The following is a 13,755-nucleotide window of genomic DNA, read 5'->3' on the forward strand; positions in this document are numbered from 1 at the left end:
GACACAGGGAAGGTGACGAGGCAAAAAGAACAGCACGTGCAGATGCAGGGAGGCATGACAACACAGGCTCTATCTTTCAGCAGGACACTGACAAGACCAGATGTGTGTTTTAGAGAGATAGGCCTGGAGCTGCAAGCAGTGCAGAGTGCAGAGGAGAGAGCGGCTGAGGGCAGGGAGGCCAGGAAGGACTGTGTGGGTAAGAAGGCTGGCTATGGAATCCACAAACCTGGTTCCAAGCCTAGCTCCACCACTTGGTAGCTCTGAGGCCTGGGCAAGACTTCATCCTTACCTCTGTTTCTTCATCTGTGAAATGGGGATAATCATAGCCCCTGCCTTACAGAATTGCTGGGATCAGTGAGGTAGGCACAAAATGGTTGTCCCAGTGCTCAGGGGATAGGCCCTGCCAACAGGCCGAGGTGGCCATGGTGCCAACCACTCAGCCTGGCTCAGAAGAGCAGCTCCAGGCAAGGTCCGGATTTCCCAGGAAGCTGCCCTGGGACAGTGCTGTCCACCCAGTCCCTAGCTGTTCTCTCCCGTCTGAGGCTCCCCCAGTTCCAGGGCTCCAGAGCACAGGAGGCACTGCCGGAAATGCAGCAGCCAACGCAGGAGCCGGGCTCTGAAATGGCTTCTGCAGACTCTCCTGCCTCTGCTCTGTTGGCTGAGGCTCCTGGCACAGAGGGCTCAGTGCACAGGCTTTGGGACCACCTCAAAATGGTCCCCAAATAATGTACCGCGGAAAAGGAACAGCAGCACCCTCGTCCCCCTGGCAAAGGCAACGAGCTCCCGCCGCCTAACCACATCCCCTCTTGCCCCATGAGCTCATAGTATGACCACAACCCACCTCCTCCATGAACTCAGCCCTGCCCTGGAGCCAGCAACACACCAGTGGCAGGAGCATCAGGCAGATTTGACCCTCCACTGCCACTCTTCCAGGCAAATCCGTCTGATCCTACCTACCTGCTGCTCTGGTTCACGCCTGTGTTCCCAGAACCCACGACAGGGCTGGACCCAGGATGCAGCAATACACAATGGCGGGCTGGCTGGGAAGGCTAAGTGGATGGAAGGCTGGCTGGCTGGACAAATGGCTCATTCAAAGGTCTTATTAGAGTTGAACTGGCAGGGTCTGGGAATCAGCTCCAGACTCCCTGGGTACCCACACTGACTTTCGGTGGGGATGATTCACAGAATCCTAGGCTGGGAAGGGATGGCAGTTGGAGATGTGGCTATTCCCTCCCTGGCCTCCAGGCTGGCGGTGAATCACCAGGACAAGTGATGCACAGTTCCTTCTCCCGGGTTTCTAAGGTGAGGACACCACTGCTCATCCTAGATGCCCATTTTGGGGTCTCACCACCTGGATAATCAAGAACTGTTTCTAGCATCCAACAAGACTCACCCTTGTGCTGACCCGAAAGCTATTTCTACTTTGTCAGTCAAGAGTGACTAAGAAGTAACCTGCATCTTGGCCATTGAGCAAACAGACAGGCACCTTTTACTCATACTGGTTGGAGAGATTCTCTTGATGGAGGTGAGGACATGGACCTTGCAGTCGACAGCTGAATCCCAGTCCCGATATTTACTCCAAGGGACCTTAGGCAAGTGACCTAACCTTTCTGGACCTGGGTTTCCTCTACTGCAAATACAGATAATAATATCTTTCTCCTAGGTAAGGAGACCAAATAGTTTGTTACTCAATCAGGACACTTTTGAGAATAAAACAGGGTGCTGTCAATAATTAATAAGATAATAGGTCTTAACTGGGGCCAACCAGCATGCATGGTCCCCTATTCATAGGGTTGTAAGCACCAATGAGATAGAGCATGGCTGAGCACATAGTAAGTTCACAACAAACAAATGGTAGCTGTTATTATCTATCCTATTGGTCACGTGGTCAGCTGGGCCCTCTAGGGCCATTTCTTCTGGAATTTTCCTTTATCTGGATCCCTCCCTCAGCCTGGATTACCAGTTGGTTTGGTTCTACCTAACTGCACATCATACATCTCAACCAGCTTTAGCAGGAAAAACTGTCAACTTCAAAGTTTTGATTTTTTCTTTCTGTCCTGATGTTGGTTTAACATCACGATTCATGCTCGGTTCCATCAAACTCACTCAAGTGCAGCTCAAGTTCCTAGCTTCCTGTCAGGGGCCCGTCGGGCACACTGGGGCCAGGTGGCAGTTCCAGATTCCCTTGCTGCCTTGAAAGGGGCCCAGGCCTCCTGCAGTGCCTCTGGCCTGGACTCATACCTGGCTTTCATCTGTGATCACAGAATGATGGGGCAGGGCTGGCTGGGGAGGGAGGGATGGGTTCTGTGAGCCCCCAGACAGGACTACAACGTGGACTAATCATGAAACACCATCCTGGGAGCTGGATTTAATTCAGGGCCAGCAGTCCCGGGGGTTGCAAGAGCTCTCCTGTTCTCCCCCTGCTTTGGAGTGGGGGCAGTTGTCAGAGAACAATCTGCTTTGAGTTTTCCTGTCACTTCCATACATGCAGCATGGTATATATCCTGGGGTTCTGTTACCAACTGCTACTTAGTTAAGCTGGTAACTTTGGGCAAAATGACTCATGGACTTTGAATCTCAATAGTTTGCTCACCTGCCATGGGGACAACTGTCAGCTCTGCCGTTAGCCTTAAAAGCGTCTTTGTGGGAATTAGAATATTGCTGTGATTTAAATATACAAAACTACAAAGACTGTGAATATGACTTGGGCTCCCTAGGGTTGCATAGTGCACAACCTGGGCCACCACGCACGGCAACCCTGAAATAACGGCTTCCCTCCCAGGGCTGTTGGGAGGATGAAATGAGATAATGTTTATAAAGCGCTTGAATCATGGTGATAATTGGTTGTAGTACTATTTTTTTCAGTATTTGAAATTTTCTTATTCCTACCCTTTGGGGTGAGAACTCACAAGATGACCCCGGGAAAGCAGCTTCTGCCACAGGGCAGGACACACAGCTCTGTCTTATGAAAACGATTCTTCCCACAAAGTGGCCCCTCACCTGGGCTGCGGGGCTGCAGTGCTGAGAGGGACATGGACAGGCGATGTGGGGTCCCACCACAGCAGGCCAAACAGGGACACCTAGAGCCGCCCACCGGAGGCTGGGTGGGACCCAGACCCTGAGGAGGTGGCCTCCCAGTGTGCAGAGCCCGTCATGTGGCTCAGTCGCACCAGCCCCAGTTGTGGGGAGGGAAACCCGTGCATAATGGAAACTCCTCACAATACAATGTGGAAAAGCAATTTCAAGAATCATTTTTATTTTCACTTTGAAGCCAAGGAAAACAGTTGGATTTGCTTTTCTTTGTTGGTCATAGGAAGAAACTGAGGAGCACCTCTTTGATTGGAGTTGAGTTCTTCTCCAGGCCTAAGATGGCTGGAATGCTGGGGAGTTATTTCTCTTGGGATGCAATTAGTTGAATAAATATCAAGAGAGCAAAAGTAAACAAACTCATTACTGTCCATTAAGAACTGCCAAACTTGCAAAAAACTGAGGAGGGGGTTGACCCTTAAGGAAAATAAATTACGCCAAGGCCAAAGGCAGCACAAAGAGCACAGCCCTTGGTGTCAGGCTGACCCCAGCTCTAGGCTGAGTCCGCTCTGGCTCTCGTCTGCCATGTGCTCCTGGGCAAGTCACTTAGCCTGTCTGGGTTTTGGTGCCCCCATTTATAAACTGGGGGGAATACCAACCTTGCTGGATTCCCTGGGACAGTGTATGTCAGGCACCTAGCACAGTGCCCTGTTCCTTCCCTTCCTTCTTGTAACCCAATTGGCTCCAAGTCACTCCCGCCAAGCCCAGACCCCACAGAAATGTGACAGTAAGACCCAAAATCATGCGGCTTCATGACTGGTCCCACCAGCAGCAATGCAACCTTGAGCACGTTACCTGACACCCTCTTGAGCTTCAGTTTCCTCACCCTCAAAATGGGCATAATACTACTAACCGGCTCTGAAGGTCGTGGTGATTACATAGATAATGTGTATGTATAGGGCCTTGTGAACCTAAAAAGCTGTACGAGTGTTAACCGTCAAGTTTCGTTCTCTTTTTAATTGAACAGCTACAAGAAATGCTCTTTAAAGATTGCACAGTTTCTGACTGCGTTTGCACGTCTGGTGCCTCCCCGCTCTGTGCCCAGCGCTGTGTGAGATGCTAGGGACCCCATGACAGCCAGGACCAGTCCAACCAGCGGACTCCTTCAGGGTGGGAGGTGAGGCTAGACAGAACTCCTGGGCAGGCCCAGCTCTGTGACATGGAACAAGGCCCTCGGCTGTCAAATGGGAGAGTTAGTCCTGGTATCTCCTCGGGGGGGATGGTAGGATCAAGGAGATGGTACACGTGCTGGACACACTGCCGGAATGTGGTCAGCACTCCTCGCCGCCAGCCGGCTTTGCTGGTGCTCTCATGCTGCTATCATGCCATCCCCACCTCTGGTTTCAGAAGCACTTCCACAGTCCTTAGCTACTGTGCAAGGTGGGTTGGATCACCCCACTTCACAGAAGAGGCTCAACCTTCAGGATCTCAAGCCCAAGGGCACAGAACTTTGCCTGGGAAGCTGTGAGAGCCCACACTTGGGAAGGGACAGAACTCAGTGGTAAACAGTGCCACCATGCCAGGTCTCGAGGCCTGAAGCCAAGTTGCCTTCCTGGTCCTGTGGCAGTAACTTGGCCAAGGTGGAGCCCTCGCCGGCATCCGCAATCAGCATCACAGCAGCATGGAGAGGCAGGTGAGCGGCCTGTGGGAAGGCAGTGCCGGCAGGCCCGCCCAGCCCAGGAGGGCAGCTCCTTCCCATTGGTGTGGGTTGGGTGTGGCCGCCGGCACAGGAGCAGCTAAAAGTGCGCTGGAAACTAGGCAAACGCTCACAAACTCAGTGAGGTTTACACTAACGTCACTGCAGCCCTAACCTCATAGTCCGACCCACACCAGAGGCTCCAAACACCTTTCTCTGCCTGGCCTGAAAGGCCTGAGCTGGCCTTCGGAACCAAGCTGGGGCTTCCTCATTCAAGCAGCTCAGCGTGGCCCTGGAGAGCACGGGGTCTGTTCTGTAACTTCCTGCTGTCCAGGCTGCCGACCAGAGAAGCCCCCAGAGGGGTCTGGGGAAGACAAAACCTTCAGGTTCTGTGGTATGGTTGTTATTTTAGGGTAAATTAATGTGAAAACAGAAAGTCATGATGCTAATACTTTATTACTAGAAACCAGATTAAGAACATTTCTGTGTAGTCATTAAGAGTTTGAAGGTTTGAGTACATCAGGCCAGGGCTGAGTCCTGGTTCTGCCACCTTCTAGCTGTGTGATTTTAGGCAAGTCACTTAGCCTCACTGAGTCTCAGTTTCCTCATCTGCAAAATGGAGGGACCTCCCTGGCGGTCCAGTGGTTAAGACTCTGTGCTTCCACTGCACAGGGTGTGGGTTCGATCCCTGGTCGGGGAACTAACATCCCGCATGCTGCGCATGGTGGCCAAACAAACATACAAACAAAAACCAAATAACAAAAAACTAAAACGGAAATAACAACAGTATCTACCAAGAAGCCATTGTGAGAATTCAATAAAGTAGAAAACCCTTGCAAAATGTTGAGTGCAGGGTCAGGTACACAGTGGGCACTCACTAAGTGGATGTTAGGGATGATAGTAATAAATGTAATACACGCCCACGCCCTCAGGCAGTCACTTGCCTGGGGCTCCCCGGCCCCACCTGCTACACCCCTTTTCGTAGCACTCCCCACTTCACGGCAACTGTTGGTGGCTGTGTCTTTTCATTCAGTCCACAAATATTCACTGAGCTCCTACATATTCCAGGCCCTGTGCTAGGCACTATGGGTGAGGAGTGACCAAAACAGACAAGCCCCCTGCCCTCATGGAGCTTCCTCTCTCGGGGGTTGGAAGGGAGACACTACATGCCTGATGGTGACAAGGACTCTGGAGGGGGAAGGTGGCGAGGTCACAATTTTAAATAAGCAGGAAGGCCTCACTGGGAAGGTGGTATTTCAGCAAAGACCTGAAAGCGGTGGGGGGTGGGGTGGGGGGGGTGCAACACGGAAGGGGCCGAGAGTGTTCTAGGCCAGGTCAAGTGCAAAGGCCCCGCGCCATCGGTGCGCTTAAGGAACGCCCGGGAAGCCAGCATGGCTGGAGCAAGTGCGAGATGAGGTCAGGGAGGGAGTGGGGCCAGAGCGGGGGGCCTTAGAGACCCATAGCTTCTTCTCCAAGACGAGGAGCCACCAGAGGATTCTGAGTAGAAGAGTGACCTGATTTGACTTTTTTACAAGGTTCACTCTGGCTGCTGGGCTGAGGAGATGCTGTAATGGGCAAGTGCAGGAGCAGGGAGACCAGTCAGGTCCAGGCGAGAGGTGAAGGTGGGCTGTACCCGGGGAGGTGGGGAGAAGCAGTAGGATCCTGGGAACAGTCCCAGGATATTGCTATTATCATTTGGTGGTGAATTAGATGTGGGGTATGACGGGAAGAAAGGAGTCAAGGATGACTTCAAGTTTGTTGGCCTGAGCAATCAGAAGAACAGAGTTGCCACTTGCTAACGCAGGAAAAACTGGGATGAACAGGCTGGGATGGAGATGTGGGTAACCCCAGGAGTTCATTTCCGGATGAGTTACGGTTGAGATGCGCGGTAGCAGTGGCAGCAGCAGTAGTTGAGCAGAAATGTCGAAGAGGCAGTTGGATACATGAGTCTGGACTCAGGGTGAGGCCCAGGCTAGAATGGATGAGATCACCAAGGTACAGAAGACGTCTGAGGACTGAGCTCTGCCCAAGCCCTCCCCGCCCAGGACAGGGTTGGGGATGAACCAGCAAAGGAGACTGAGGAGTAGCCAGTGAGACAGGAAGAAAGGGTGGTGTTTGGGGAAGGAAGTCCAAGGAGGGAGTGATCTGCCATGTCCCCCGGGTGCTGAGAGGCAACGTATCAGTGAGGACCAGGAACTGGCCACTTGGTCTGGCAAGTGAGGCCCCTGACGATCCTGTCTAGGACGCTTGGAATGGAGGGGACGGGGCCACGCCTGGTGGGAACGGGCTCAAGAGAGAACAGGAGGAGACAGACTTTCTGGAAACAGTGGGTGTGGGCAACTCTTCAGAGGGTTTTGCTAAAAAGCAATGGAACAGTAGCTGGACAAGGGATGTGAGGTCAAGAGAGGATTTTCTTTAAGTTGAAAGAAGTAACAGCACGGCTGTAGAAAAAACGTGACCATGCCGGGGAGCTGGGGGAGAGCTGCTGCAGCCACGCCCCTGAGCAGGTGAGAGGAGCGATCTACGCACGCACGTCCCCTCCCTCTTGGCCTGGCTCACTCCTACTCAACACTCCAGGGTCAGCATAAAGGTCACTTTCTCAGAGAAGCTTTCCTGACCCCTCTGGTTAGGTCAGTTCCCTGTTCTACCCTTCCACTGCATACACTACTTCTGCCTCACGGCACTTAGGGGCTGTGTAACGATGGGTAAGCCCCGTGAGGGCAGGGGCTGGCTCTGTCCTGTTTGCAGCCGCATCTCCAGCAGCCAGCACACCGTCTGCATGCCACAGATGTTCAATGGATATCTGGGGAAGGAGCAAGTGGTCAGAACAGAACTGAAACAAATCTGGAGACACATGTCTGTTTTCTGCTCCCACCTGGCTTAACCGTGTTGCAGTGATGGGGACCGTGCAGTTACTGGCTGCGGGAAATATCTGGACTTAGAAGAGTTGTTTGCTCCTGTTTGGGCTCTGTAGCTTGGCTAACACACAGGCCAAAGCCACATGGCTACACACATCCTTCCATTGACACTGTTCATTACAAACTGAACACATCCATACTACGTCTAGCAAATCATTCATTTAACAAATATTGCAGAAAGCTTGCTTAGTGCAGCATCCTGGGGATACAGGATGGAAACAGACACAGCACCGGCCTTTATGGACCGCAGATCCATGAAGAGATCTCACAGAATTCAGATTCATCTCAACTGTGATGGGTGTTACAAAGGGCACGTCCAGGGGGAAGCTAAATGGTCTGAGGAGTGTGAGGCAGAGGAGGAGGGAGATGGGACAACCCTTCCTCTTCCTCCCCTCCCAGCCTCAAGCTGCCCTCGTGTGGTTCTCAGGCTCCAGGAGCGGCGGGGCCTCGGCCTGCTGCCTTCAGATGCCCAGTCCCCTCCTGTTTCCTTCCTACCTCTGCCGGGCCTGCCTGTCTCCTTCTGTGGCTCCCGGAAGGGCTGCCTCCTGAAGCTGTGTTTTTGGAAACATCTGCCCAATAAGAAGGCTGAGCTCCCTTATGGCACAGGCCGCTGGCAGTGACAGGACCCTCACTGAGTCTCCCCTTCTGTTTACTTCCAGGGTTTCATAGTCTCTGCTCTCAAAGAAGAACCCCCACTTTGCAAGGACCATGAGGCCGCTGTGCGTGACGTGCTGGTGGCTGGGACTGCTGGCCGCCCTGGGAGCGGCTGTGGGCCAGAAGGAGGGCTTTGAGGGCACAGAGGAGGGCTCGCCCAGCGAGTTCATCTACCTGAACAGGTACAAGCGGGCCGGCGAGTCCTCGGACAAGTGCACCTACACCTTCATCGTTCCCCAGCAGCGGGTCACAGGCGCCATCTGCGTCAACTCCAAGGAGCCCGAGGTGCTCCTGGAGAACCGGGTGCACAAGCAGGAGCTGGAGCTGCTCAACAACGAGCTGCTCAAGCAGAAGCGGCAGATCGAGACGCTGCAGCAGCTCGTGGAGGTGGACGGCGGCATCGTGAGCGAGGTGAAGCTGCTGCGCAAGGAAAGCCGCAACATGAACTCGCGGGTCACGCAGCTCTACATGCAGCTCCTGCACGAGATCATCCGCAAGCGGGACAATGCGCTCGAGCTCTCCCAGCTGGAGAACAGGATCCTCAACCAGACGGCTGACATGCTGCAGCTGGCCAGCAAGTACAAGGACCTGGAGCACAAGTACCAGCACCTGGCCACGCTGGCCCACAACCAGTCAGAGATCATCGCGCAGCTGGAGGAGCACTGCCAGCGGGTGCCCGCCGCCCGGCCCGTGCCCCAGCCGCCCCCCGCCGCCCCGCCCCGCGCCTACCAGCCGCCCCCCTACAACCGCATCATCAACCAGATCTCCACCAACGAGATCCAGAGCGACCAGAACCTGAAGGTGCTGCCGCCCCCTCTGCCCACCATGCCCACCCTCACCAGCCTCCCATCCTCCACAGACAAGCCGTCGGGTAAGTCCTTCCGGGAACCTGCAACATCTGGGCCTCAGGGCTGGGCACCAGGCTTCCCTTGGCTGTGACCACAAGTGGGGGAAGAGCCGCGGCAAGTTGAAGCCGGGCCAAAGGCCTGCGCAATCAATCCCCCAGCGGTCCCTTGGGCCAAGCCGCAGGAGCCGGTGGGGTGAGAGGGGGACATTCCTCAGGTGGATGCTCCAAGGTAGAACCAGGAGACAGGGGAATCTCAGAAGACAAGTGTTTTCTGGCTTCTGATAGGAAAAAACCCAGGCCTGAGTCTTCTGGGCTCTGCAAGAGGTGCTCTGTGTTGGCAGGTAGGATGTCTCTCCTGCAAGCTCTCGTACTGTGCCTGGCACAGAACTGGCATTTAGTAAATGCTCACGGAAGAAACAACAGACCAGAGGAAAAGAAAGTGTTATCACAGCAGAAGTATGATGAACACACTGTAGGGAGGGGCTGCGGGGGAGGAAGGAGTACTTTCTAAAGCCCACACATTTCCTAGCGTCGGATGCATCTAGAATTTTCAGTGATGATTCCATACACTCTTAAATACATGTTTCATCTTAAATAAATATGGTAATTCTCAAAATATCATCATGCGGGAGGAATGGGGCTGCTGGTAGGTTTTGAAGCTTGACCCAGATACTGGCGCCGGGCGCTTTCATGTATATTATTACATCATTAACCCCTGCAGCTCCTTATGGAAGGTTAACTGAGAGGATGAGTGACTTGCTCACAGGCTTAGGATCCTCAAGCTGAGTCTGAGTTCAGGCCTTTTCACTTTAAAGCTGGGGCTGACTCCTCTGTGCCCGAGGACTCTGGGAATCCTCACTCCGGGGGGAGCATGAGCCCAGCCCCCTGAAGCTCAGTCTCTCATTCAACCAGGACCTCGTGTGCCTTACAAATGGGCTGTCATATGAGGACTACGTTCGTCTTTGCAAAAAAGTAACCATGTATCTGCTTCAAGTCAGAGATATTTTTACTGAAAATATCCTGTTTTACATTTATTTCACACTTCTGAAAATAACCACCAGTACTGGGAAGAGCAGTTTCTTGCTAATTCCAGAGAAGGCTGAACCTGAGTGCACGAGGGTGGCCCACGCAAAAGACAAGGGTGGCGCTGTCTGCAGGTCTGTGGGGGTAGCCAGGTGCAGGGCAGAGCATCTTTCCTCGCAGCCAAGCCCTCTACTGGGTGTGCAGGTTGAGGACTTGTGCTCTGGAGCAGGCTGACCTGGGTTCAAATTCTGATTCCCCCACTGATTAGCTCTGGGACATTAGGCAAGTCACTTTGCCCCTCAGAGCCCCTCAGAGCCTCAGTTTCCCCACCTATTAATAGAGGATGGATTAAAATAGTGCCTACCTGAGGATTAAATGAAATACTGCACAACATGTGGTTAGCACAGTTCTGGGCCCATGGTAAGTTTCAATACATGGTAGCTATGAGTTTCCTTTGGTCTTGGTCTCTTCATCTTGAAATAGGAGATTGAAATGTAAAAAACAGACCATTTTTAGCTCTAGCTTTCTACAGCTGATGACTGGTTCATCTGTACACATGTCTATTTTAAACAGGGAGTTCCAAAAGAGAGGGCAGAGTGTGCTAATACATCTTGATAGAACACCCAGAGGGTAAAACGTGCCCATGGCACCGAATGCTCAGCTGAATGATATAATTCTGACATGAGGCAGGCTGACCTCAATAGTTAGGCAATAGATCTCCTCTTGCTTAAGCATCTCTGGTTTCTGACTCAACAATTCCAGGACATTCCTGAGCTTGAACTAAGCTGGTGGATACATAGTGTAGGAATAAAGACCTAAGTTTGCACCCAAGCTCTACCTTTTATTAGCTGTTCGCTCATAAGAAAGTTATTTAGCTCTTCTGAGCCTTAATTTTCTCCTCTATAAAATGGGGAGAAGAGTCATACCATCACAGGGTTGCCATGGAAACTCAATGCAATCAGGCATGTGATATACATCATGTGGGGCAGCCAACAATAGCTGAGCCCCTACTCTTTGCCAATCACAGTGCTGGACTTGGGGGCTTGTGAAAACGACAGTCCTAACCTCCAGGAACTTAGTCTGGGGGAGACGGCAGATTCATGAATGCATTGGGACCTATCCAGTGCCCACCAGTTCTAGACCCTAAAATCAGCACATCAGGTCTGACAAAGGATTTCTCTGAGAGAGAGCACCTGTCAAAGCCAAAATTTCCAGAATGGTGTGAGAACTTATGGGACCAACATAACAAAGTACCTGAAATCAGGAATGCAGTGAAAATCATGGGCTGTGCAGTCACTATGGTAACACCACGGGGTGCTAAGTGCCCGCCTACAGACACTACATCTATTAAGGTGGCATGGAGTCTGCCTGCAGTAGAAGGGACAAGTTGGACGGAGGTGGGGACGTAAGAGTGAAGGATCTGTAAGAGTTTACCGGGTGGACTTGGGAGTTGGGCAATTGAGTTACTAGTGGGTCCCCAGTGGAGATGAGTCCGTGCAAAGACCCAGGGGCGTGGCCCTAATCCTGGCACCTCAAGTAGTTTGGCTCTCCTGCTTCTTCACGTGCATAATTCAGCCTGGAATGTGTGCATTCCAAGGCTCCTGCGTGCACCCAACCCCTTTCCCTCCCACTTAAGGAAGCACACCTGCATGGAGGGAATGGCAGTGGTTTTATTACAGAGGTAATCTGAATCCACTATAATTTACCTTTTTTTTTTTTTAAGCAAAGCCTTCCCAAATGTTGGTACTGATTGTCAGTAACTGATTCCTTGTGACTCATCTGACCACTGCACTCCCCACGTGAGGCATTCCCTGCCGAGACTGAGCACCTGGCTACAGAAGCTGAAGGGGCGGGCAGAGCCTGGAGGGAGGCTGGGAGGCCCTGCCCTTTCCTGGTGTTGGACCAGGACACAAGGAAAAGGCAGATGGTCACTCTCAGCCAATCGGCAGAGAGCTCTTATCAGGCCTGTTCTGAGAACTTAGGTGGCAGGTTCTGGTCTTGGAAGACAAAACCTTCCTCTGTGCTCTGGCCCAACAGATTCTTTGCTCTGGGGACATCACTCAGCCAGAGACACTTCTGCAATTAAACACCTCTGCACTCAAGCCTTGGCAGCTCCTAAATCTTTCATTCCGCAACCTCAGAGCCACCTACTCTTCTCCTCATTGTCCGGGCTGCTCAGCCCGCAGCACGCCCTTCCCCAGGGGACTGAGGGATCCATGCCCCTTATCTGAAGCTGCGCTCACCAGCTTGTTCCCAGCCAGACAGTAACAGGCTGGCCCCAGGCCAGGCCCAGGCCTCTGAGAGCCTGAGTGACGGAGGCCCAGGCAGCTCCCGGCTTCCCTGGCGTCTCGCTTGGGTTTTGTCCCGTCTCTCTCAGGTCTGGCCAGACCTAAGGGCATTTCCATTAGGGTGATGCTTGTGATAAGGCCTGGGCCAAATGGCCCCGCCTGTGGCCCTCTCCCCTGGGGGGTCCCGTGGCTGCCGCCCTCCCTCCTCCTGTCCATTCTTCCTCACGCTTACACGTCCCCAACCTCCTCCTCCACCTGGGTGCCCTGTGCATGCACGTCAATCAGGTCTGCTAAAGAGGAAGGCTGCAGGGGTCACTTTCTAAGAGTCCAAGGAGAGGACAGCATGGAGCCTCGGCTAGAGCCCGCTCTCAAGGTGGCTCTGGGAGGCCCAGGACACCACTCCTCAGCGCAGCCCAGGCACCGCCGTGCACATGCCAGCCCTCCTGCCACGGCGCCATCCTAGGGACTGACCAGAGAAGAAAAGGCAGTGTGACCACCAGCTGCCACAGTGAGGCCTTGTCTGAAATGAATCTTTAGAAACCAAAAGGAGTAGACATTTCTAGCTGTTTTCTCTCCTGAGAAAAACATAATCAGCTCAGTTTGTTTTCTCAGTGGATAAAGAGGGGACCATAAAATCATAAAATATTAGAGCTTGTTAGAGGCCTCTCGGATCCCCTGGCATAGCCTTCTTGTCCCAGGGTCTGTCAGTGACAGAGCCAACACTGGTCCCTGGACTTGTAACTTCCAGGATATTAAGGTTCAGAGAGGTTAAGTAACTTAGCCAAGATTACACAGCAAGTAAGTGGCTCAGCCAAGGCTCAAACCCAAGGGTGTCTTAGCCACTGGGATACTACACATTCCCATGGAAAGGCTAGGGGGCAACTGGTGTAAAAATCACTCTATAAATGCTTGACTTGACCCCAGGTGCCAGCTGCCTGGGACCTGACTCTCCATCACTATTTCATGTACCAGGTTCCAGGCAGCTCCTTGTAAACGAGCTGGTAGATTTGTTAGGTTTGTCATTAGAACTCTTAAGGTTCTGATAACAAAGACATCAGTACTGTGAAAATAAGATAAAGAAAATAGAATTAAGTTAGCCTCATGCTACGGAGTTTCTAAAACAACAGAGCTCTCCCACAGAAAACGTAACATGCACCTGACTTCCAGTAAATGGACCCAACTGAAGCTCCCGATAAATCTGATATTTCATTTGTATCATATCTGGACAAATTGTCTGGAATTACTTCTACTCAGCATTTTTTTTTTTTTCCGGTGCGCGGGCTTCTCCTATTGCGGAGCACA

At 52.5% G+C, this 13,755-nt stretch overlaps 2 protein-coding genes across 6 annotated transcripts in view; one reads left to right on the forward strand and one right to left on the reverse strand.

Moving 5' to 3' along the window:
• The window catches only part of RALGPS1 (Ral GEF with PH domain and SH3 binding motif 1), a 322,342-nt gene that overhangs the window by 98,575 nt on the left and 210,012 nt on the right, over positions 1–13,755 (reverse strand). The window lies entirely within an intron of this gene.
• The window catches only part of ANGPTL2 (angiopoietin like 2), a 33,860-nt gene that overhangs the window by 4,999 nt on the left and 15,106 nt on the right, over positions 1–13,755 (forward strand). Inside the window, exon 2 of the mRNA XM_060154319.1 lies at positions 8,301–9,166. Within this exon, the coding sequence (XP_060010302.1) occupies positions 8,350–9,166 (817 nt within the window). The 5' untranslated portion in view covers positions 8,301–8,349. The remainder of the gene's footprint in view (positions 1–8,300; positions 9,167–13,755) is intronic.

The sequence above is a fragment of the Lagenorhynchus albirostris genome, chromosome 7, assembly GCF_949774975.1.
Source record: "Lagenorhynchus albirostris chromosome 7, mLagAlb1.1, whole genome shotgun sequence".
Classification (NCBI taxonomy): domain Eukaryota; kingdom Metazoa; phylum Chordata; class Mammalia; order Artiodactyla; family Delphinidae; genus Lagenorhynchus; species Lagenorhynchus albirostris.